This window comes from Spea bombifrons, chromosome 2 (genome assembly GCF_027358695.1).
Source record: "Spea bombifrons isolate aSpeBom1 chromosome 2, aSpeBom1.2.pri, whole genome shotgun sequence".
NCBI classification, from domain to species: Eukaryota; Metazoa; Chordata; class Amphibia; order Anura; family Pelobatidae; genus Spea; species Spea bombifrons.
This window is the reverse complement of record NC_071088.1, coordinates 132197125-132223447: the sequence shown is the minus strand read 5'-3', so window position 1 is coordinate 132223447 and position 26323 is coordinate 132197125. Positions and strand designations below refer to the sequence as shown.

At 41.2% G+C, this 26323-nt stretch overlaps 1 protein-coding gene across 1 annotated transcript; it reads left to right on the top strand.

The window, feature by feature from the left end:
* Positions 1–1790: 1790 nt before the first annotated feature.
* PANX1 (pannexin 1) lies at positions 1791–26014 on the top strand. The gene is made up of 5 exons (XM_053456538.1): positions 1791–2091; positions 20589–20728; positions 21969–22189; positions 23215–23879; positions 25638–26014. Exons 1-5 carry the CDS (start codon positions 1911–1913, stop codon positions 25715–25717), a joined length of 1287 nt encoding a protein of 428 aa, XP_053312513.1. The 5' UTR covers positions 1791–1910; the 3' UTR covers positions 25718–26014.
* The last annotated feature ends 309 nt before the right edge of the window (positions 26015–26323 follow it).

Below are 26323 nucleotides of genomic sequence, written 5' to 3'. Positions count from 1 at the left end.
CCATGTCGCTATAACGACAGAAGGAAATATTAAATCATAAAAAATTTAACTATTATCATTATAACAGGATAAGCAATAAACTTGAGAAGAGGGACAGATAACTACATTATCATAGATACATTTTGTAAGCTTGTTTGCGCAGGACCTCCTCACTTGTTTCTGTGAGTCAAATTGTTCTCAGAGATACTACCTGCGCCATGCGCTACATGAGAAAGGCAGCAGGAGGGGGATGAGGTGATTTTAATCTCCCTGATGTGAACTGCAACCTGTAAGGAGGCCATATTGGATTTAGTGTTCACAAATGGAGATATGTTAACAGATATTTCTGTAGATGAAAGTTTGGGCTCTAGTGATCATCAGTCTGTGTGGTTTAATATACGAACAGTGACTGAGTCGCACCACACAAAAAAGAAAAGTTTTAGATTTTAGAAATTCTTGATGGAAAGGTATGTCTTTTTGCTGATGACACAAAAATGTGCAACAGGATTGATGTTCCTGGAGGGATAAACCAAATGGCAAATGATTTAGGTAAACTGGAAAAATGGTCAGAACTGTGGAAACTGGCGTTTTAATGCATCGTGCAGACGTCCACTGGCCAGCCCCGCTAGACACCAGGGAGTCTGGAAGTGGATTGGTAAGTCTGGGGAGGGTGGCCTTATGAATTAAGGGGGAGGACCTTAAAATGGCTATTGGTTTTTCAAATTTCTGTTTATATATAACCTATGCCGACTAATTGCATAATAGATACCAAAAATGTTAAAATACATGTATTGCTTTGCATTAGGTAAAATACTGCTTTACCATTCCACTAATGTGTATTTTTCATTAAAAATAAATTTTTCTTTAAAAAAGCACAAAACTTTTAGGGTGCGGCCTATAATTGGGCCAATACGGTACTTTACGGAAAGGATAGTGGATGCATGTAATAGCTAAGATAGATATAGGAAAAGGCCAGATACTAAGGAAAGCATTCAGAGGTTGGGCAGACTGTACCGGCTGAATGGTTCTTATCTGCTGTCACTTTCTCTTTCTATGTTTCAGAGGACAAAACCTTCTAGGCCGAGAAACCAGTGAGAGGAAAAGTAAAGGTTTTGTTATTTACTCTTATTTCAATCTGCATATTTTATTAAAAAGGATTAGTGGCATTAAATGTACTCCCAATCACAGAAGATTCTATCCTATATTATCTGATGAGCACTGATGTCATTTTTATCCAGTACACATGGATGCAGAGGCATAAAGATTCTATTAATTCCATAAAAAGGCCACCAAAATCCTCAGCGCCAGGCCCACGGTGTTCTTAATCCAGCCCTGCCCAAAATATTCTACAGAGTATTTTTTTTAATCTCATGGACAAAATGTGAGAAATAACGTATATATCATATAATCACATCAAAAACACATACCAAATACACTGCATATATAGAGTTTGAAGAAAATATGTTTATCATGTTTTTTTTTTTTTTTACTATTTGCCACTTAAAAAAAATGTCCCCGGATTTAATTTTAAAAATCTGGTCACTTTATTCTAAAGTTGACATTTAACTATCAAAAATAGGTATGGCCTTCTACAGAGAAAGTGGGCCCCAGCACATTTTGAGTTTATTGCAGGGGGTGGCAATAAAAAAATAGTTCTAATAACGAAGAATAATACGACGGGGTCAGCGCCAGACACGGTCTCCTAAGCAAGTGCATGAGGCAAATAACCAAACCCCACTCACCAGAATGAAGCGCGCGCTCCCGCCGCAAGACGCGCGCTAGAGGCCTCGCCCCCCTCATTCTGTGCGTGCGCACTCCGGTTTTGTGTGCAGACACACGCGGGCCGCCTCAGTATGAGGGAGCCGGGAGCTGCAGGTGACTGATTCAGGTCTCTCCCGCTGGCGGCCCCTTGAGCCGCCGTTTTACCAGTCATGGCTATCGCCCACATCGCCACCGAGTATGTCTTCTCAGACTTCCTACTCAAGGAACCGCCCGAGTCTAAGTACAAAGGGCTGCGGCTGGAGCTGGCAGTGGACAAGATCGTGTCCTGTATCGCCGTGGGGCTGCCCCTGCTGCTCATATCACTGGCCTTCGCACAGGAGATCACCATGGGTGAGTGGGGTACCCCCGGGTTCTAGGGGCAATTCGTAGGGTAACAATAACGGGACTGACTCCTCCCCTCCGTGCACACCTTCACTAGGCGGTAAATCAGTGCAGCTGGGATCATGTCTGTCATGTAACAGAGTGCCTGACAATATGCAATAATGTAATAACACAAAAAGTAGTGGGAATACAGGGTCTGCCACATGTGTCATGTAACAACATGCATGACAATATAACATGTAATAATGGACTCACAAAAAAGTAAAGAGAAAGTGTGATGTGCCGTGTGTGTCAAGTGCATTAATATATACAATAATGTGATACGCCCTGAAACAGTAAGGTTAACACTGTATCTGCTATGTATGTAATGTAACAAAGTATCTGACAATATGCAATAATGTAATAAAAAAGTAATCTGAACACAGGATCTACCATGTGTGTCATGTAACAACGTGCCTGACAATATAACATAATGTAATAATGGACTCACAAAAGTTATAGGGACACAGAATCTCCTATTTCATGTGTGTCATGCAACAAAGTGCATGACAATGTGCAAAAAGTAAAGCGAAAGCGTTATCTTCTGTGTGTCATGTATCAAAGTGCCTTAACATATAAAATATGCAATAATGTGATACACCCCCAAATAGTAACGGGAACAGAACACAGGATCTGCCGTGTGTGTGTCATGTAACAAATTGACAATGTAAGTGAACGTAATGGGAATTTGGGATTTGCTGTGTGTGTCATATACCAAAGTACCAAACAATATAACATAATGGAAAAAAGTGTTAGGAACACAGAATCTGCCACGTGTGTGTAATGTAACAAACATAACAAAGTGACTGACAATAGTACAGCAATGTCACAATATATTCACAGGGTAACACCACAGGTGTGATCGTTGTACCACACGTCGGGATGGTGACATAATACAGGGATATATAATGTTGGGTGTCAGCTGGTGTAGGTTAGACGGGGAATAATACGGCGTCAAAAAGCATGCGTTGCGCAGCCACGTAATGGAGCGGATCTGCGTAGTGTATCGGTTAGTATCTCTGAGAACCGAAATAATGCAGCTTGCTGGACGTCCTCTGCTCAAGGTGCTAACTAAAGAAATCTTTGAGGATGGAGTGTAACAATCTGTACAACTGTCAAAAGTTTATAACCTTTCAATGTACTCATGTGGGCCTGTCCAAAGGAGTAGTATGACAGGTGACCATCAGCACGTGCATTGCGTGGTTAACCAATATACCATTTCGCATTTTATTGGTTATGTAATAAAAGCTTGTTAACCAGGCCGTGAGGGGTATTAAAAAGTTTTAATGGCAACGGCCTGTCAGTCCCTGCTTTTGTGTCATGTTACTATGAAGTTTTCCGGGCAGAAATTACCAATGAGTTAAAATTTTACTCCATCAAATTTCGGCAAAATGCTTGGAAATCCCACCATGTGACGAATTATGTTTCTCCTACTGCGTTTAGTAACAAAAGTGATGAATTTCGCAGAGTAGGCAGAACAGCACCTTTAAGTGGTTACCGATCAATAAGACCATCTCTCAGATCAATAGATTACACTGAAATACCCGGCCGTGTATGGCTACTGCTGAGAGCTGTAATAATACGCCTAACGATATGGAGTATTCTTACCAAGTAATTTATTCTCCATGCCTGAGAGGATGCTTGGTCTAGCCAACAAGACCCCCGGCAGAAGTGTTAATGCAGTGAGAGAATTTAAAGACTCGTGGGGTAGGCATATGGCTTCTGAATCTAAGACAAGACCAATGACCAAAAGGTCTTTCCAGCAAGAAGAACTGGCAGACTAGGTGGGCCGTATGGGGGCCGACCTGCCATCATGTTCTACCAAAATGTATGAACAGTCTGTTGCTGGACATCCACAAATGTGTGTGTCAGAATGAGGGACTGGAGAACATGAGCCAGACTTCTCATCACATTGCTGGTCATCGTGGTCACACACGATAACCTGAACATTGTGATAATATGATAGTTACTGGGTTAAGGGTTTACACATTGCTGGGGATTAAATTCGGACACACGCACACACACAATGCGGGACTAGTGTCCTGTGCGTTGGTAAAATCGATGTCTAGAGTCTATTCACCCAAGCGAAGCATTGGCAGAAGTTTTCATGAGAGTTGTGGTTTCCGCTCCGTGACTTCGCTATACATTATGAACGGCCAACCCCAGTAAGCATCTGCTGCTTGGCCGATCATGTATGATATATTGTTAAATTTTGTGAGATTTCATACCGCTTGAGAACCCTGACGGTGTTGGCTCTTCATAGTGAATAGTGAAGCAAGGCAGCTGAATCTCCCGCCAACTCTGATATTTTAAGTTAATACACGAAGAGCTGAGATTTTTAAGATAATGCATAATTAAAACTGTTAGATGTAAGGAAGTTTTACTTTACTTAGAGGGTAGTAGATCAACAGCGAAGCCTTCCAGAAAAACTGGTAGCAGCTAATACAGTGAAGAATTATAAGCATGCATGGAATAATTAAGGTTTGAGTCCTTGCTTTTTGAAAATCAGGGACCGGGTGGTTTGGATCTGCCTTCAAATTCTATGTTTTCTAAATGACTTGTGCAGATTCTCTTATACGGCATATAATAAAACTGCCCGTTTGTGATACGGCAAAGAAAAAAAAAAAGCTTTGTTTTTACCCTCTGAATCCGCTAACCATGAATTAAAAGCATTAGTAGAAATAAGTTGTAGGAAAGCAGCTTCCTTTTATATCTATTCTGCTACCCAAGCTATAGGGCATGACAGAATAGAACGGGAATTGGGGCATTGGCAGAATAGAACGGGAATTGGGGCATTGGCAGAATAGAACGGGAATTGGGGCATTGGCAGAATAGAACGGGAATTGGGGCATTGGCAGAATAGAACGGGAATTGGGGCATTGGCAGAATAGAACGGGAATTGGGGCATTGGCAGAATAGAACGGGAATTGGGGCATTGGCAGAATAGAACGGGAATTGGGGCATTGGCAGAATAGAACGGGAATTGGGGCATTGACAGAATAGAACGGGAATTGGGGCATTGACAGAATAGAGCGGGAATTGGGGCATTGACAGAATAGAACGGGAATTGGGGCATTGGCAGAATAGAACGGGAATTGGGGCATTGACGGTCTGATTCTTTTATTGAAACTCTGCTTTGATTTCATTCCTTATCGTAAAATTATAATATTTAATATATAAATGAAAGAACTCCCTCTTAATGAGGTGCGATAGTCTTGTTCTTCACGGTCGGGTGTTTTAATGCATCGCGCTCCCTTCTCTGTCCCATAGAGAAGGGAAATCATTTATTACGTAATGTCCATAAAACTTTCCCCTAAATGTTTTTGCCAAATTTTGGCTACCGTATCTTATCTGACAGCTTCTAATGCTCGTTAAATGTATGCAATTGGATTACAATAAATTACAGTGCTGTACCCATACCTTTGCTCCTGTATACAGTTTTCGTGACCTTTAACCTGCAGTGTACTGAGACTAAATATTGTACAGCGCTATGGAATATGATGGCGATATGTAAATACAAAAGTAATAATCCTTTGTGTAGTAATGAAATATGTAATAAATATGATTAAATGGAATTCTAGCTTATGTAGTGTTACTTTGTGCAGGGATCAACAGTGTTTTTTTTTTTCCCCCTAATCCTTAGAAACATAGAAAGGGACAGCTGATAAGAACCATTCGGCCCAACCTCTGAATACTTTCCTTTGTCCTTGGCCTTCACCTATTGCTAGCTTTGCCATATCCCATGCTTGTCTTCAATGTATTAATCTCTACCACTTCTGCTAGAAGGCTATTCCATGCATCCACTACCCTTTCGGTAAAGTAACATTTCCTAATAATACTTTTAAACCTTTGCCCCTCTATCTTAAGACTGTCCTCTTGTCGTCTTTCTTCCAGGCTTATCCTTCATCACCAGCAACATGTATTTTGTTTCATCAGCTACCCCTAAGCATTTTGTGAATGAGCGTCTCTAAGAATCATAGCAGCTGTTGCATTGTGGTCTTGGTGAAATGGCAACTGCGTTTGCTGCCTCTGAAATCTCATACGCGATACCTGCGAAAAGGGTAGAAAAGTTGCGCTACAAAATATTTGTTGAAAAAGGATTATCCGCGTTGTGGCCTGTGGTGCCTTGATTGTTGTCCTCGAGGGTAAATGACAATGTTTCGGAATATTTTATTTTTTTTGTACTTTTTATGCTTGACGTTTAGTGGCAGCAAAAAAAAAAAATAGATGTTTGGTTACTTTGCTGGCATCGGCAGTATGAAGAAGCGTCCAGGGAAGGCTTAATACATGAAAACGACATCCTAATGTACTAATATACCTGCTGATTGGGCCGGTCCGTTGGTCGCTTGATGTTAAGATCGTTCTTTTATGCATAAACCACTGTTTCCGTTCTCTACAGAGAGAAACATATTGATAGCTTTGGAGTTATACAAGTAAAACATACATAAATCAGGATCTGATAAATGCCGAGTTATCTCAAAAGTGGAATTTTTTTTTTTTTTAGAATGTATTTTTACGTCTCATGTCTGCTCCACCGGCGTTATGCTTGTTGACAAAATACAGAGTCCTATGAGAGACTATGTACTGGCGTGTAAACGTAACTCTGCGGGGAGAGACCTTAATTCACTGGATAATCTCACTCATCCCCTTATCGCCTCCAGAACCAAATAAGTAGCTCGTGACTCATAGAAAACAAGAGCCTGTGTTCACAACAAACGCTGTGCATGACACGCATTAAATGTTCATTAGGATGGAGCCATGGCACTTATTGAATGAAGACATACAATTTATATCTTATAAAAGGCAGCAAGATATTAGCCTTTCCGATACATATGAAATCTCGAACAAACATCCTTTTTAGTTTAAAAACAGGGCGCCCTCATCCTGCGTATTGGATTTTTTGAGACCACTGAATCCTATCCCCACCATCTCCTACCTCCTGTCTGATTGGTGTAAGTCTGTACAGAGAGTGTGTGCGCTATGGAACTTGATGGCGCTATATAAAATAATATTACTGGGCTGTGTCTATTACATCTTTAACGTAGGACTAGATATACCGGGGCATGGAGATAAGTAGAGCTTAATCACTGTTTCGCTAATGTATTTACTCCGGCTTCAATAGTATTTGTTTTCCTCTCCCTGATGCCTCGGGGTTTATATCTGTTGTCTGTAAAGGTTTGCGTGCGGTCACTACAGGCATGTAAAGTAGCATTTTTTGCATGCTGCTTCATGTTAGAACACATCAATACACACTTACTACTGCTCGCATTTTGTAATGCCAGAATATGACCGGTGATCTGGGAAGTTCCTTTAATTTATCTGACAATGTACTTAATCTACGCAATTATTATATGTAAGAGCTTTAAAAATACTTATCCCACCAAGGAATATGTCGCACAACTCCACATCATTAAGACCTTTCCAAAGACCGTCCAACCAGATATACAAATGCTTACACCATCCAGGCCTGCCGTGGTGACCTTCTACTCGCTTCCAAAAATCCACCAACCAGGGAACCCAGGCAGACCAATAATAACAGGTATGGATACACTAACTGAACGTTCTCTGGCATGATAGACAACTCCCTAAAACCTTTTATCCCCTTGGCTTTCTCAACAAACTGAGTCAGATCAAGAAAACTATCTGCCAAAACAATTTTAACAACCATGGATGTAGATTCACTAAGCAGCTGCATACCGCATCAGGATGGAATTAATGGCTGCTATGAATTCTTGTCAATGGATTCTCAAAATATTTAAATATAGCTCTGAAACAATAACTAAATGAATGGAATTCATCATCGCACATGTTATGGCTGATTGGTGTATAAACCCTATTTTAATGTATGCGTTATCCCCGTTTAACAGACCTCACTTGGTTTGTCTATAGATAGATATTGTTAATTGTTTTCCTTTATCTCCCTCACTCCCCCTAACCCTACAAATTCTTCTCACACTGGCTATACTAATTTGTGACTACCTTAAACCGCTGTGACCTGTATCTTATCAGTGGCTGTTCTCCTTAACCCCCACACATAGGGCACTGCAATCAGTAGGGCTAAAGCATGCGCGGCTTGCTTTGTTGCGTTAGGTGTAACACAGGCGTGAACTCCCTGGCACGCATCCAAACGATAGTACACCCGTTGAGATGAGCCGTTTGCCTTAGATGTGACCTTTCCAATTATTTTCATTGTTACCGCTAGTTTCGGAACCTGGCATAGAGTAAGAAACGCTTCCGAAACGTGTTTACATAACTCACCGAATACCTCCATGCCTCGTAAGTAACAATTCTCATGGCATCAATCCAGATGAGTAGAAAACTCGATATATGCTGGGGCAATTTGCTAAGAGGGAGGATTTTGATTAATACATTGTGCTGCCAAAACTGATATTGGGGGTAGACTTTTTTGACATTTGTGGTTTATTCACTAAACCAAGCGTTGGCAAGATAGTTGTGATTTTAACAACCCAAATTCACCGTGGATTATAAAGGGTTTTTTCTGATTAATTTCTCTGGAGGAAAAAGACCAGGCCCTGCCTAATGCATAGAGACAATCAGTCCGGTGTCTTCAAGAAATCGCAACTGATTTGGAAATGCTTTATATAAAGTCCATTAAGATATTCTTTGCGAATATGCTCTCTGGGAAGGGTCCTTCATAACGGAAAGTGATGTCTCCTAAATTCTATACAGTCTGCTGGCTCAGCGCAGCGTACTTGTGATTTTTGTGGGGATGATAAAAACACGTTATTAGCTGGGTTGTGGCAAACAAAGATTTTGCATCACGGGGAGTAATTTATAAAGGTAGCAGGTAACAGACTGGGCATAAAGTGAGGCAGGACACAGAAGAACAAAATGTGGAAGGCGTTAAATTTCCCAACTTCTGCCTTTCCTATGGAGCGACTAATTACAAACATATAAAAACTCTGGATCTTCCACTTTTTATGGTGTGAGCGCTGGTTCTGTAGCTGTACTGTAGCTTTCAGGAAAACAATCTCCAAAACGATTTATACCATCGGTGCAATTGTACTTTTGATTGCCGCCCATCCCCACCTATCCTCCACTTCTGCGACACTTGTATTTAGTATGTATTTTTTGAAGGACCAACCCTGGATACTTTCTCCCGCAAGAAAGAACGAAGCCATCAGTGCAATAAATGTGCTTTAAACTTTGCAACCATAACGGTGATGGTTTTCTTCATTTGGTAATAAAAATCATACTAGGACTGTATAATAGAACTAAGAAGCGTCATTGGCCAGAAGTTAGTTTCTCTTCCATCATTATGTAAAACATAATTAGTGGCTTTGAAGAAACGCCTTCTTTATATAATCACCTTCTCTCATAGTCTAAATTCTGCAAGCTATTAATTAGAATTAGTCACTTGTTATAATGTAAGAGTTCGTGCCCAAGACACCCATGTAGGAGTTATGTGAAGTATGATCACCTCCCCTAGCATTCCAGTTTCAACCCAATGTATTAATAGAATGTAACGCCATCAAATCTATTTTTACAACTTTTAATTGCAGATTAATGATGTGCTTTGTGTGCGGGATTTACAAATAGAGAGGATGGGCTTTACTTCAAGACGGAACAGAAGGACTCGCTGGTCGAGCTGCATAATGTAGCTTGGGTTTAAGAAAATGAATTAAAACAAATTCGGTGATGACCCTTTTTTTACTTATGTTGTGCTATTGAACAAAGATACTGGATATAGCAACTTAGTAGGTTGGTTGATAACTTAATGTGGGGAAATAATCATGTGAACCCTCAGAAGGAGGAATTAAAATGGCTATTTCCATGGTATATACAGGAAGATTTGTAATACATACGGTATATACTGCGTATTGAAACCTACACGAGAGTAGCTGTGACGTAAATGCAACAAAATGACTGCTGTTTATTGTAACGCAATTTTTGGTGGGTGTTTGAGATACCATTTAAAGTATTGCAGCGTTGATTCTGTCTACAAAAAAAAAACCAAAAAAAAAAACACTGTTGGATGGAGGCTTAATAGCGAGGCATGTGCATTATGGACATTTCTGCATTGGCATTGATTGTATGCCAGTGGTTCTTGGAACAACGATTTTATTTTCGGTTTCAGAATAAATAAAGAATACGTTCTGTTGTGTAGCTCCGAGTAACACTGTGAGGCTAGGTTTCCATTTGTTTTTTTTTTTTTTTGCTAAAAACGCCCATAAAAACGCCAATAGCGCCACCTGGCGTTTTTTTAGTGGAAAAACGGCTGCAGCCAGATGTTAGCTGTTCTTCAATAGGAAATCGCAAAATGCCATTTCCACTTGGCGTTTTTCTGTTTGGGGTTTTTTCAGTCCTCTTTGGCGTTTTTCTGCTTTTTTGGGCTCTGTGGCAGTTTTTCAAAATCGCAGCATGTTGACACTCTGGCGTTTTTTGCAAGGAAATCTTGGCGTTTTTCTCCAATAGAAGTCTATGGGAGAGAAAAAACGCCATGAAAAAGCCATGTGGGTTTATTGCCTTGGCGTTTTTTATGGCGTTTTTTCCACAGTTACAATGCAGAGGATGGACCCAGTATCTGTGTGTCCTACGAGAAATAGGCTGAAAACAAACAGTTTCACACAAAACAAAGTCCTGGACTGGTTCATATTGAATTTTACACCATTTGGAACAAACATGCCATTACAAACAAACATACGCGACCGGATCCTGCGTGCCAAAAGCAACAGCAAACAATTTGCACCATCATTTGGGGCCAATCTTCCCAGAGGAGCAGACATTCGGAATAAAGCATGCCTTACAAACCACAGAAAAGAGACAAAAGGGTCTACCAAGTAAATGACAGCAGGAGAGGGCAGATACTTGCCATTTATCCTAATCCCTTTTAGCTGGGTGAAACTTCTAACTTGTAAAGGCTGGAAAAACTGCCTAAGGTCAAAAAAAGCAATTTCCACAGAAAGGCTAAAACGCCAGAAAAAACGCCAAAACGCAGGTAAATGCAGTGGCAGTTTTCTTGGCAGTTTTCCTGGCGTTTTTCATCAAGAAAAAAACGCCGGACAAAAACCCAAGTGGAAACCTAGCCTGACAGACCTGACCGCTATTCTTTCATTTAGTTGTAGCGAAGGAACCTGGTCAGTTAGGAAGGTCGCAATTTACACATGAACCCTACCCAGCAATGTTTATGCCAGTGGACATCAGGGATGGAGGCTATACAGCACTTTGTTGCAACATTCGTAAAATCCTTATTAATAAAAAAAAAAAAAGGGATGTATGACCGCTCATTGATGTAAACGGACAAACTAGATGTAAAAACGTTCCAGCTTAGCCAAAACAGTATATCAAAATAATTGCAAGAAAGTTTCCCCTTTCAAAATAAGTTTCCGTAATTTTGGAATGTGGAATTTTTTTTCTTGTCCTTTAGTCTGTAATATAACATTTAAATGCAACGAACAGGAAAATATAAAATAAAGTATTAAATAATGATTTTATTTCCGCATTAAATATCCATGTATGACCACTTAGAAGAATTGATTTTACATTTTAAATGTACTTTGAATTTTTCCAGGTAGAAATGGAAAATTAATATATATTTTGTATTTAAATAACTAGTATTGACATTTTCTTTAGGATTGCAGCAACGTTAACCCCATTTTTTACAGCTACCAAGATGGAAAGCTATAGCCCAGCTCATGTTGGCCTCTGTTTAGATTAAAAGTATTATGCTGTTTTCTTCTGGACATCTAGTTTTTGCTGATCATAATTAGCTGGTTGTGTTCTTGTTGTGTTATTTTGGCCCCATCATCTAGATGGGCTTATTCACTAAAGGAGGAGTTTGCGGGAGAGTCGTGTTCCAGCTTCTTGACTTTAATACATTGCCATAAATGCTAAACTAAATTGTACAAGTAATGGAAACTAAATTTTATTAAAAGGCCTCAACCTTCTCTAAACGTGATCAAGATACAAAGCCCATGTAGATGACCGCACAATATATAGCAAGGTAGGCACACATAAGCAGGGGTTAAATTCTATAATTATGCTAAGTAAATGCAATAACGAGTTCAACAGCTTTTAAGCTACAACTCCCATCACACACATCATTGTGACTAAAGGTCATGAGGCAGGGGCGTACCTAGAGAGACTTTAAAACTGCATAGCTTCTATTGTTAGGCAAGTGTTGACAGGGGTACCGGATCATTATATGCTGAGGCAGACATTGACGGTGTTACAGCATAACTGTTATTGTTATATACTGAGGCAGACATTGACAGTGGTACAGGATAACTTATTATATACTGAGGTACGCACTGACTGTGGTACAGCAAAACACCTATCACTATATACTGAGGCAAACATTGATGGGGGTACAGCATAACACTTATCACTATATACTGTGGCACACATTGACGGTGGTACAGCGTAATCCCTATCGCTATACATTGAGCCAGACATTGATCTGGTGTAGGCCTACCACTTTAATGTCTGGCTTAGTATATAGTTTTGTGTGTGTGTGTGTGTTGAATTTTTCTGTCCAATTTTGGTGTGTTACTTTTAATAAAATTGTGGTTAACACACCAAAATTGGACAAAAAAATAAACTCTTCATCTCCTTCCGGTGCAGTACAGGGCAGGACACGGTGGGCTTGGCTTCACTGTTGTGCATCTGGATATGACAGTAAATCCCGACGCACAGCATCAGTTGCCGCGCGTGCCGCAAGTGAGCAGGATCGGCGGTCTGCATTAACAGACCTCCCGCTCCCTTGATTGACTTTAAGCCGGTTAGAGGGAGATCCTTGATCTCCCCAACCGAGCCTGCTCCTCTAGCGTTGGTGGCACCCTCCTGATGAGAGGCACCCGGGGCGGGCCACCCGCTAGGTATGCTACTGTAGTGAGGTATAGTCCACAAAGATGCATCAGCCATGTATAACCATGTATAATTTTTCTAGTTCTGCTGTGTTTTCTAAACTGCTGCATATAAAGAAACTTTGAGTTTTGTTGACCCAAGAAAGCAGCTGCTGCTTAAGATTCAAATTCAAACTTCTAACCCTGACCTACAGAGCCCTTAACAACTCCTGAACCCCTATATATCTACCTTCCTATCCAAACACACCCCGAACTGTCCTCTATAGGCTTCTCAAAAAAGTGAAAACCCACTTTTTGAGAAGCCTACAACCTTTCTTCCTAACACTCTCAACCATCATAATCAAGCCATCTGAATTACCAACAACCTCTACCGATCATCCCGACTCAACCAGCTCACCCCCTTCCAAGCGGCCCTCTTCTACGGTTTCACTTCCTCATCAACCACCCACTAGATTGTAAGCTCACAAGAACAGGGCCCCTTCTCATTTTGTTATTGTGTGTGATTTTTAACTTATTCCACGGCTTGTAACAGCGCTAGAGAATCTGCTGGGGCTATATAAATGTAATGTAATTAGTCAACATCTGAAGAGCCTGTGTCCTTCTGACCCACATGGGCATCATATGTTGGCCTCCACGGAGAGATAAGAGAGAAATTACTTGTAGTAAAATGTACAAAACATAAAACTTTTTATTTTATCAAACAACTTTTCCATTTATGTAAAAAATTGATTTTCTTGCTAACTATCATCACGTCAGAGGCATTGAACGGAGATCGTGACTATAAACAAGGTTTTGTGCAAGAACATGATTAGACCTCTGAGCGACATCGTAGCTTTAAATGAATGCATTCAGAGATTCTTGAATCCATTTTCACGCTGAAAGCCTTTTTCTGTTTAGTAAATTCAGTCACTTAGCTTATAAAACCCACCATTGTTCTGCTTTGCATAATAGCAATTTCTGCTCTATTTTGTACTGTTTCCATTAGCGTTTCTGACCCTTTACGGTAAACAACTGCCTTTCAGTTTGGTTTTTACATTGACAAAGAGGACTAAAACTATCTATTTTTTATTTAGAATTAGTTCTGTAATTGTAATATTTGTTAAATATCTCACAATAAATAAAAATATATAAAAAGTGTAGTTTAAAATAACATAGCTGTTTAAACAAAAATCCAATGTTATGGGGATATAGACACTTTGCTAATACCCAAAGTGGGTTAGCTATCCAAAATATTACATTTTATAGTTCAGTTCTTTATTATGATTTCTAAAAAGCATAGATTTGTTTGAGAAACCTTCCATGGAAGGAGTCATCTTGACTTGTCCTCTGGACCTCTGATTTTTTTTCCTCCCCGTTATGGTTTTGCCACCAATTGGGTTACTGTCGGCCTGTATAAAGGTGGGGTGAGGAGAAGCATTCAACACCAGGACTGGAAACTGATATACAAGTTCCGCCAGCTCATATATATCTAACAGAAACCAAATATCTCCAAAATAATACGGAATGAAAAAAGAACAATCTGTAAGCAGGTGAATTCATAAATACAGAAGTTATGGTGAAAGGAGCGACGGCACAATTCACCTTTAAATCTGCTCAATGGTAGCCAAGATAAGCATTGGATGGCATAACAATTGTCAGTGTAAAAAAAGTTTACAGCATTTTTATTTATAAGAAAAAAAAAAATGCATTAAAGCTGGTACATTATCCCTTACAGACTAATTGCAATAATTACAAGTGGCTAATTAAAATGTTTTCCAGCGAGGTGTTCCTAAATGGAATGCCTGCTGTCCTTCAATTGCCGCAGAAACAGAAATAGCTGTTCTTTACCTGAAAGAATTCGAAAAACACCAAAGCGAACATATCAGACGACTCTCTCCTACTTATCCAGGTCCGATGCCTTGGGGTCATCAGACGTTGTATTTGCAGCATGCTCACACCTGTTTGGTAGGCCTCATTTTACACATTTGTATTATTTAAGCCTGGAACTAGTTTAGCGCACCAACATTTTAATCATCAACTCTCTCCATCTCTCACATTCAGTCCCTCTCAAGATCCTTTTGCTTGCATCTAAAAAAAAAAAAAACCCAAACATCTCTGGCATCCACCCTCTCCTCATCCAGGAAGCCACAACCCTGGTTTCTTCCCTTTTCATTTTCCACCTTGACTATTGCAACTCTCTTCTTGACAATTGCATAATTTTTTCTCTCTGGCATTAGACTCTCTCTGCAGTCTATCCAAAATGCTGCTGTAAGGCTTCTCTTCCTACCTCATCTTCTGCTTCACTACACTGTAACAAAATACTCATCTTATTGATCTTTACCTTCTTCACAGGGGCTAAATGTCTCCTCTTTGCTTATCACCTCTTCCATTTCGGTTTAAAAGACTTCACTATCACTGCCTCATCTGGAACTTTGTTCGACCAAACCTCTAGCTTCCACCCTCAAGTAAAACCTCAAAACCCACTTCAGAGAAGCCATACAACCTATTTACATAGAACATTAATCTCCCATTAACACCCACATCCACCAATAGCACCATCACTCCAGCTTTCTCCATACCGTATGTTTCTCTTCACCCCATTTCCTCTAGAATGTAAGTTGGGAGTGGTGACCTCTTTCCCTAATGTATCGGTTTGTATTGGTCTGTCAGTTCTAGTTTTCTCTGACCCTTTAAATCAGGCCCGGACTGGGACAAAAAATAGGCCCGGGCATTTAAGCCTGAGCAGCCCATATTTATTTATTTATTTATTGTTAAAGCCCACCCGTACCATCTTTGCATTTAATCATTCACACAAATCATTAACACATTCATTAATGCAGTCTCACAAATCATTCAAGCAATTCATCCTCACATGAATTCATTGTCATACGCATTCACACAATTCATCCACACATTTATTCATTCATTCTCATACGCATTCACACTAGCCCCTCTCTTCATCTTATCTGCCCCTTCTCACTATGTTCCCCCTTTTCACTATGTAACCCCCTTCCCCACTTCTCAATATGTACCGCCTCTATCTATCCCCTCTCCCCCTTTCTCACTATCTAACCCCCCTCTGCCCCTTCTCACTGCACCCCCTTCCCTCACCCTACTTACCTTGTTGCCGGAGCAAGCAGCAACTGCGACCGCGCCTGTGCCAGGGCAGGATTGACTTAGGGGCTGATGGAGCTGCAGCTCCAGGCCCCCACCTTAAAATAGGTCCAGTCAGGACTGGACTGACTGGTCCTATATGGCCGCATTAACGCAGAGCCCCTTAAGCCTGCCGCAACTACCCCCTCCTAACTATCTACCCTCTCCCTCTTTAAAGTTCACTTACCTTTCAGGAGTCCTGTGGTGGGGGTGCAAGGCCTCTGCCTCCCAGCTCTGCCACTGTATGGAACAGTATAGAGTGATGGGAGTTATGATGTACTTTTAGAGCATAATTAGATCATGAAAAAGACATTGGAAATGGTACAGCATAACACCCATCACTCTCACACACTTACCAATCCACACGTATACCAATCCACACGTATACCAATCCACACGTATACCAATCCACACGTATACCAATCCACACGTATACCAATCCACACGTATACCAATCCACACGTATACCAATCCACACATATACCAATCCACACATATACCAATCCACACATACACCAATCCACACATATATACCAATCCACACATATACACCAATCCACACATATATACCAATCCACACATATATACCAATCCACACATATATACACTAATCCACACATATATACCAATCCACACATATATACACTAATCCACACATATACACCAATCCACACATATATACTAATCAACACATATATACTAATCCACACATATATACCAAACCACACATATATACCAAACCACACATATATACCAATCCACACACATATACACCAATCCACACATATATACCAATCCACTCTCACTGAATGTTTTCCTACCTTTCCTCTTTTCTCCTTACAGCTCCTTTTCCTCCTCTTCGCTCCTCTTCTTCAGTTCTTCTGTCTTCTCTGTCTTCTTCCGGGTCACCGGGTCGGTGGGCGCGGCTTCAGTGTTGTGCGCCGGGATCTGACAGCAAACCCCGGCGCACAACAGCTGTTGTCGTGCAGATCACAAGGGAGCGGTATCGGAGGTCTTTAACAGACCTCCGGCTCCCTTGAGTGAGTTTAAGCCGGGTTGAACCCGGCTTAAACTCACTCAAGGGAACCGGAGGTCTGTTAAAGACCTCCGATACCGCTCCCTTGCGAGCCTGCTCCTCCAGCGGCGGACATTACTGTCCGTCTCTGGAGGAGTGCCGGGTGCCGCAAGTTGGCAGCCCCTGATGAGCGGCACCCGGTACGGACCGCCCCCCGTCGCGCCCCCTGGAGTGTGGCGCCCCGCTCTAAGAGGCCGGGAAGCCCCCACCAGGGCCGGCCTTAGGGGTCTGCGGCCGCACAGGGTTTAAATTAAAACATCGGGTTTTTTTTTTCAACTTTATTTAACATCCTCCATGTTAAATAAAGTTAAAAAAACAACTTTATTTAACATGGAGGATGTTAAATAAAGTTAAAAAAACCCCGATGTTTTTATTTAAACCCTGTGCGGCCGCAGACCCGTAAGGCCGGCCTTGGTGGGGACTTCCCGGCCCCTTAGAGTGGCGGACCCGGTCGCAGTTGCGGCGGGCTTAAGGGGCAGGTGCCCCTTATGCCCTGCGTTACTGCGGCCGTAGGTAGGTTAGGGGCCTGGAGCTGCAGCTCCATCAGCCCCTAAAGTCAATGCGGCCCTGCCGTGGCCCGGCCCACCGGGCAAATGCCCGGTGTGCCCGATGGCCAGTCCGGGCCTGCTTTAAATGTATGAAGTGCCCCGGAAATTGTTGGTGCTATATAAATAAAAGCAATTAATATCCTAAATGACAAGTTATTGCTGTTATTAAAGCAGTTGCCCACTAGAGGTCAGTGTTGCGTCAATAAGAATGTGTGCGGAAATTGTCGGACTAGGACTTTGAACCAGCCTGTTAAATTACATGTATTTCTAGAGCCAAAGCTCATTCCGTAGCACTATTACAATAGTCCTAAATCTTAGGTTTAACCCCTTAAGGACAATGGGCATTGAAAACAATGCATTTTGAGCCCGTACATGTATGGGCTTTGTCATTAAGGGGTTAATGAGTGTCACTTGTTTGTTTTTTTCCCATTATAACTTTATTTTGTGTGATCTACAGCGGATATAAAATGTCTACACACCCCTGTTAAAATGCCAGGTTCTTGTGATGTTAAAAAATGAGACAGAACTTTTTCCACCTTTAATGTGACCTATAATGTGAACAATTAAATTGCAAAATAAGCTGAAATCTTTGTGTGTGTGGGGGGGAACCTCACAATAACCTGGTTGCATACGTGTGTACACCCTTAAACTAATACTTTTGTTGAAGCACCTTTTGGTTTTATTAGAGCATTCTTTTTGGGTAGGAGTCTGTTAGCATGGCACATCTTGATGTGGCAATATTTGCCCATTCTTCTTTGCAAAAGCGCTCCAAATCTGTCAGATTGCGAGGACATCTCCTGTGCACAGCCCTCTTCAGATCACCCCACAGCTGTTCAATTGGATTCAGGTCTGGGCTGTGGCTGGGCCATTCCAAAACGTCATCTTCTGGTGAAGCCATGCTTTTGTGGATTTAGATGTGTGCTTCGGGTCGTTGTCGTACTGAAAGGTGAACTTCATCTTCATCTTCCTAACAGACGCCTGAAGGTTTGGTGCCTAAATTGCTGGTATTTGGAACTGTTAATAATTCCCTCCACCCTGACCAAGGCCCCGGCTCCAGCTGACGAAAAACAGCCCTGAAGCATGATGCTGCCGCCACCGTCCTTCACTGTGGGTACAGTGTACTTTGGGTGATGTGCAGCGTTGTTTTTGCGCCAAACATACCTTTTGGAACTATGGCCCAAAAAAATCAACCTTGGTTTCATCAGACCATAACACATTTTCTACGTGCTTTTGGGGAACTTGATGTTGTTTTTGCAAACTTCAGCCGGGCTGGGATGTTTTTCTTTGTAAGAAAAGTCTTCCGTCTTGCCACCCTACCCCATAGCCCAATCATATGAAGAATACGGGAGATTGTCACGTGTAGCACACAGCCAGTACCTGCCAGAAGTTCCTGCAGTTCCTTTAATGTTGCAGTCGGCCTCCTGTAAGCCTCCCTGACCACTTTTCTTCTTGTCTTTTCATCAAATTTGGGGGGACGTCCAGTTCTTGGTAATGTCTCTGTTGTGCCATATTTTCTCCACTTGATGATGACTGTCTCCACTGTGTTCCATGGTATATCTAATGCTTTGGAAATTATTTGTACCCTTCTCCTGACTGATATCTAGAACAGCTGAACTTTATTTTTGATTAATCAGTCACTTTAAATGATGGCAGGTGTGAAATTACTTTTAACATGAGTTTGAATGTGATTGGTTAATTCTGAACACAGCCACAGCCCCAGTTATGAGAGGGTGTGCACACTTACGCAACCAGGTTATGGGGATTTTATCCCCCCCTCAAAGATTTCAGTTTGTTTTGCAATTGAATTTCTCACTTTATATGTCACATTAAAGGTGGGAAAAGGTCTGACATGACTTATCTTTGTCTCATTCTTTAACATCACAAGAACCTGGGATTTTAACAGGGGTGTGTAGACTTTTTATATCCACTCTGTATGAAGCTTTCAGCTATGCCGTCTCATCATGTTTAATGCTTTGCTCCGTTACTTACCGTAAAATCTTTAGAGGAACCACACCGTGACAAACAACTTCTAGTGCGTGGTCCATGTGCCATCTACTAGAACGGTGCAGACAGTCCGTTGGGATTCCAATGCAATGCGGCGTAATTTGATTAAAAAAATGATTTAAATTGCATTGGCTACATCTTTGGGCTATGTGCCAAAACTTAACAAATGTAAATCTAAATGACTTGACAAACCCAGAAGCCAGGTAGTCGCGGCCCCTAGATTTTTCAGTCTAACTCCTAAGATTTGTGCCGTTTTATATTGATCACGATGGATTTTCCCCTTTCTGGCTCCTGAAAAAAATTAAGCTGGCTCCTAATTTCTCAGATTTGTTAAGCCCTTATTGACAAAAGACAGTAATAACACAATTGATGGGTACGATTCTGGTTTTAACTCTCGCATGACAGTACTGTGTAACTGAGAGTGAGATGGCAATGAGGAAAATGGCTAGACCTGTACAACATTTCATATACTTGTAAATTACCGGTGAAAAATGGTGCGCAACCACAAAATAGATCTCCAGTGTATGCCTTCTGCAGTTAGTGATGGCTCTAATTAAAAAGATAGGATTTGTCGGCAGATAAGAATTTAGTCTGCCCAGTTTTTATGTAAAGACTCAGACGTTAATCAGTCCTTGGTCAGGATAACTTTAAAATTCCTTACATTACATCTAAAAAAATAAAAAATAAAACATTAATTGAATAAGATGAAGGGGCACATAGGTAATATGTAAAAACGTTTTCCCCGTTTGCAGCTTGGGGAATGTGTAATGACGTAATATGGGTGTATAAATCCAACTTTAGTATAATTTGATGTCTTGTATGAAGGAGATGCAGGATTGGTTCGCTAATCACTGACGTGTAGTTAATGTTTTTTTCTCCCAGGTGCACAAATAAGCTGCTTTGCTCCAAGTTCCTTTTCATGGCGACAAGCCGCGTACGTGGACTCTTTCTGTTGGGCCGCTGTACAGCAAAAACACCTTTCACACAGTGACTCTGGCAACATCCCTCTGTGGCTTCACAAGGTAAGAATGATTGATACGATGCTATTTGTATCACGCTTATTGGATTATTGTAATAGGCATGAAGGAGTTTTCAAGAGCCAGTATGGTGTTTGTGGTGCAGTGCACAGACTTTACACTAGATGGCAGTGTCTACCTTTAGTACCTTCTGAAGTGGCCCTAATCATTGACGCTCTTCTTTTATTTGATTGGTTCCCTGGCAGCAGCCAAGATGTTCAAAGGAAAATCATTCTAAAAAGCTAATTTAATCCTTGGGTGTAGGGGGGAACGGGTTGTACTTTTTGCAAATAACCTTTTAAATTGGAACTGTCTCTAAAAACTTTAATCAACTGAGGATTGTAACTGGTGTGAATTGTTGGAAGATTATTACAATATTGAAGAATGCCACAGCTTGATGCATTTTTATGATAATTACAGAGCAGGACATCCATATCCTGGAGTGAATGTATGTGTAAAAAGGTTAAATCCTTTTATTGAGCACAATCTCCAAAGCTGAAAAACCCATCAAGGGAGTCCTAGCAGGGGGGCAGCTGCCCCCTAGACTGGTTTGGGCCGCTGCCTGAAGCTTTATTGTTGTTTGCAATTCCACATATAGCAATCAGTGTATCTACAGTAAAAGAGCTCCAGGAAGAATGCATTCATTAAGTCCTTTTGTGTCCTTTTGCTTGTAGTTTATAATATATATAAATATATATATATAAAGGCGAAATGGCTATGTGACGCACTGCTTATGTCCTGTTTATGCGTCGTGTACAGCGCCGTGTGCATTCCCTTAACGTTAATGTGTTGTGGTCATGTTCTCTCCCTTACCGTTGATGTGTTTTAGGCATGTCGCCGTTCACATTAACTTTTTCTTCTCAAGGGGTTAATAGGAGTCTGATCTTTCTCTCCCATATGGTTGTTTTTTGACACGGGGGGCGACTTCAAGAAGATTTCCAATCAATCTGTTGTGTGCGTAAAGGGCATGGTTTTGAGGCATTGGTTAGGCTGCTGTAGAACGAAAATATGATGGATGGATCGGAGTGCTGTGTGTAGATATAAATATATTTTAGATCATTTTTGAAGAGGATTTACCAACTATAAAAAATAACAGGTTTATTTGAAATGTGTGTATGTATAGAAGCACAAAAACGGGTCTTTTTAGTAGGATTAAAGAAGATGACCTTGATTATGTATTCCTCTCTTTCCCTTCTTTTTAAACGAGTAAATCATCATTTGAAAATGATTCTGTTTTCCTCCCCAGTTTTTCCCATACATTCTTCTTCTGGTGGCCATCCTACTGTATCTCCCATCCTTATTCTGGCGTTTCACCGCCGCACCTCATCTCTGCTCAGACCTGAAGTTTATTATGGAGGAGCTTGATAAATCTTACAACCGAGCTATCAAAGCTGCCAATAGCTTCTACAGTTCGGACAGAAGGGACGGGGCCGGCTCCCCCGCCATCAATGAAAACGTGGCGCAGAGGTGAGTTTCTGTTCTGTAGCGATGAAGCCTTCTACGTTTCCTAATAGGATACAGGTACATGTTTTGTTATCCAAAAGAAAACAAGCTTATATTTTAGGCAGGCTCCCAAAGATGTTCTCCGCCTGGGAGAAGAGCTTGGTGAATGGGCCAAGCTAGGGCCAAACTGCCTTGAGTAGGTGAGAGTAGGGAATAAGTGGGCACGGAGTGACCAAACGCTACTTCATGCCCAGAGTAAAACAAATCGAAGCAGAGCTTTACCTGGAGGCAACGGGTCAAACTCAGAGAGTTCCCAGGGATGTTCATGACCTTTATCATTAAGCCACATGTCATAATAAACATACTGTTCCTAGTCAAGAGCAATTTGTACACCATTTGTTTAATTTTCTTAGATATTCCTCTGCTAGCAGCAGCCACTTAAGTTAAATAGACATTGAAATGTCATATTTGATGGCCAATAACCATTTCAGCCCATGCGGTCTGTCTTCAGACCTTAATTAGTCCTTGGTTTTGTCTTAGACTCTAGAGCTATATATATCTATCCAATGCGTGTTTATATTCCCTAGTTGTTCGATTTAAGATATAAAAGTTAACTGAGGACTACAGATAAAAATGTAGCCATCCGGTGCAGTAAATGGCTTAATTCACACGACACCAAACTAAAAGGTTAAACTGATAGGATTCCCGATACACCTGGCGTGCGTAGCCTTTATATATCCATTTACACAATTTGAAACCGTGTCGGTAAAAGCTCACAGTTTAAAGGGTGTCATCCTGTAATATGTGATCTGCTCATCTCCTTGGTAAAATCTTACATAACTTTTTAAAGTTTTATATTTTTTAGCGTTTACAATGTTTGAGACATGAACTCCAATGCAGTAATGTAGCACGAGAGACATCAGTTCTATGCTGTTCTATGACAAAAGCCATCCCATAAAGAATTGTTTGATTTTGTGTGTTTTTTTTTTTGTTTTTTTTTTTTTTTAAAATGACATTTCCCTTTTTTTTTTTTTTTTTCTTTTTTTTAGCGCATGGGAGATTTCCGAAAGCCACTTCAAATATCCGTTTGTGGAGCAGTATCTCAAAACCAAGAAAAATTCTCTAAACCTAATCGTGAAGTACCTCATCTGCCGATCTCTGACTCTAATCATTATTCTGCTGGCCTGCATCTACTTGGGCTACTACATCAGCCTTTTCTCTCTGACAGACGAGTTCAGCTGCAACATCCGCACCGGAATTTTAAAGAATGACACCACGCTGCCGTCGCTGATCCAGTGTAAACTTATCGCTGTTGGGGTTTTCAAGCTGCTCAGTTATATCAACCTCATTGTCTATGTCATTATGATGCCGTTTGTAGTCTACGCCATGCTCGTCCCGTTTAGGAAGAGAACGAACGTGCTCAAAGTGTACGAGATTCTGCCAACCTTTAGCGTCCAGCAGGCACCTTCGAAAAGTTACGATGACCTGGGCCTCTTTATGCTTTTTCTGGATGAAAACATAAGTGAGCTCAAGTCGTACAAATGCCTGAGGGTGTTGGAAAATATTAAAGGCAGTGGCGAGGTGTTCGATACCATGCAACTGTTAACCACTTTAGGAACCGTGAAAACTGATACCGTGGATGGAAAAGTAGCGGCGTTCAAAACCGGAACGGCACCAACTGCAGACGCTGAAAAGAAGACGATTGAACTTAAGGGTAAGAGCCTATTTTAAAAGGGCATGTGTGATTATCATGTGAGGAAGAAAACACTAGAAGTTCTGTGTATGGGCAATTAAAACATGCATTTACATACCTAGTGCTTCCCTGAGGCTCAGTCAGATTCTTCAATCTCTAAGTAGGGAAGTGGTGGTTGGCCTCACCTTTTCCCCACCGACTCCCTTCCCACTACAAAATATTCTGTGCCTACTTTTGGTGGCTACACGTGGATAAACCCGCTTCCTGCGCGAAACCGCATTCCCAGATGGGGCGCGCTTTGTGTAGCCTACTCCTTGGAAGTTCCACAGTGTACATACACTATGGACAAAAGTATTGGGACACGTGACCATTGTACCAGCTTTTATGAGATAGTATTCTAGCTTCCACTCTTCTGGGAAGGTTTTCAGCAAGATTTTGGAGTGTTTCCGTGGGATTTTTTGCCCATTCATCCAGTAGAGTATTTGTGAGGTCAAGCACTGATGTTGGACGAGACGCCCGGCTCACAGTCTCTATTCCAGTTCATCCCAAAAGTTTTTAATGGGGCTGAGGTCCGGACTCTGTGCGGCCGGTTAAGTTCTTCCACCCCAAACTCATCCAACCATGTCTATATGGAGCTTGCTTTGTGCGCTGGGCGCAGTCACGCTGGAATAGAAAAGGGTCTTCCCCAAACTGTCTCCACAAAGTTGGAAGCAGAGCATTGTCCAAGATGTCTTGGTATGGTGAAGGGGGTATAAATGCCTAGACATTTTGGACAATGCCATGCTTCCAACTATGTGGGTAGTATTACTTCCCCATATTATGGTCAGTTGCTGTTGGTCATCTTGTAATGTAGAAGTCGGCAAGGAAATCCCACCTCAAATTGTCTGAACCTTTCACAACTCCAAAAGTTTTATGTGGGACATTGAACAAACTATTCAGTTGAATTATAACATTTACCACAAGAAGGAGTTGTTTTCAGTTTTTGCGAATACATTATCCCAAAGTTAGATTTTAATACCTGAGGGTAATTTAACTTATTTTGACACCATATTCCTCTTACACTATTGCTGACTTTTTGAGACCGTGGACGTTATTTCAATCTTCTGGCTGTTCATTTCCTAACTTGTTAATATGAAGCCATATTATATATTATATAATTTTTTCACTTTGTTTCTGAATAGGCTCTCAGCCCTCTATAAAATAGATACTTATGATTAAGACTAAAAGTTAAGATGCCCCAGGCTTATGTTGTTTGGATCAGATTCACCGGAGAGCGTACATTTTAAGGCCGTTAAAGCCCTCTTGGCAGCCGTTGAGGCTGTGACAGCACCAAATGTCTCCCTCATATATTGGAAGAGACCCGAGATATGTGACAAGCATCACAAACCTCCTATGGGCTCTTTGGTATTGTAAATGTTCCAAGAAGTAAACGGTAATGCCAGCAGGATGATGCCTTCGCAGAGTCTTAATGACTCTATTGAGAAGACTAAATTAGAAGTCCTGCACAGAAAATATATCTTAATACGCAGGTATTGAAATGACCCCATGTGACTCTTGAGTACTTCATGTTTTTAATCTGTGCATTAATTGTCTTCTTGTAGACTATATATTTCACAGCTAGTTGTATCCTGAGATGTAATTTGATTTCTTTTATTCTCATCAAGCCCGTTAAACCACACAGGGGCTAAAACAATTTTAGTTTCAGATTTCGAGCATGAAAGCTCTGCGTCCAGAAAATGTGTAACTTACATCCAGTTTATCTCTGTTTATTTGCAACAGATCTGTCCGCAAATGATGGTGGGAAAACCTCAAATGAGGACCAGAAGGTTCGACAGCGACTGTTGGATTCATCGTGCTGATCGTGGGAAGCCTTTGAAATGTGCGGCAAATAAAAGGACGGCGCCCGACAGTGTCACGTCTTCCCAACCTGAGAGAGGCCACGTTCGAAAAATGTACGCCACTGTTCAAAAGTTTGGGGTCACTTAGCGACTTACATGGATATTTCTGGCTGGAACAAAATTGCTAACGGGTTTTCTAACCATCAGTTTTAGCCTTTTAACCTTAAGCTTGGATCTCCAAACGCAACGTGCCATTGGAACACTGGAGCGATAAAGGCCTTCTGTACGCCTGTAAATATATTTATAAAAAATTAGCAGTTTCCAGCTACAATAGTCATTTACAACATTAACACAGTCCCCCCCCCCAAAAAAAAGTGTCTAAGTGACCCCAGACTTTTTCGAACGGCAGTGTGTGCGAATGAATGCATGACCGTTGATGGGTTCGAGCTTCTCATTCTTGCGGTAGGGTTTGTGCCGAATGATATCTTACAGGAGCTGCCCTCTGCGAAGAAGCCATATATTCTGCCGTGTGCTGTCATTGTAACTATCATGAGTGTTTTGCATTAATGCTTTCTCATCAGCTCAAACTATACAAATGTAACATTTAACCCCTTAATGACAAAGCCC

Excerpts from the sequence above, each read along its gene's own strand:
- PANX1 (XM_053456538.1), top strand. The coding sequence starts at position 1,911 with ATGGCTATCGCCCACATCGCCACCGAGTATGTCTTCTCAGACTTCCTA. Across the intron at positions 2,092-20,588 it reads CGCACAGGAGATCACCATGG|GTGCACAAATAAGCTGCTTT; the intron begins GTGAGTGGGGTA and ends TTTTTCTCCCAG. Across the intron at positions 20,729-21,968 it reads TCCCTCTGTGGCTTCACAAG|TTTTTCCCATACATTCTTCT; the intron begins GTAAGAATGATT and ends TTTCCTCCCCAG.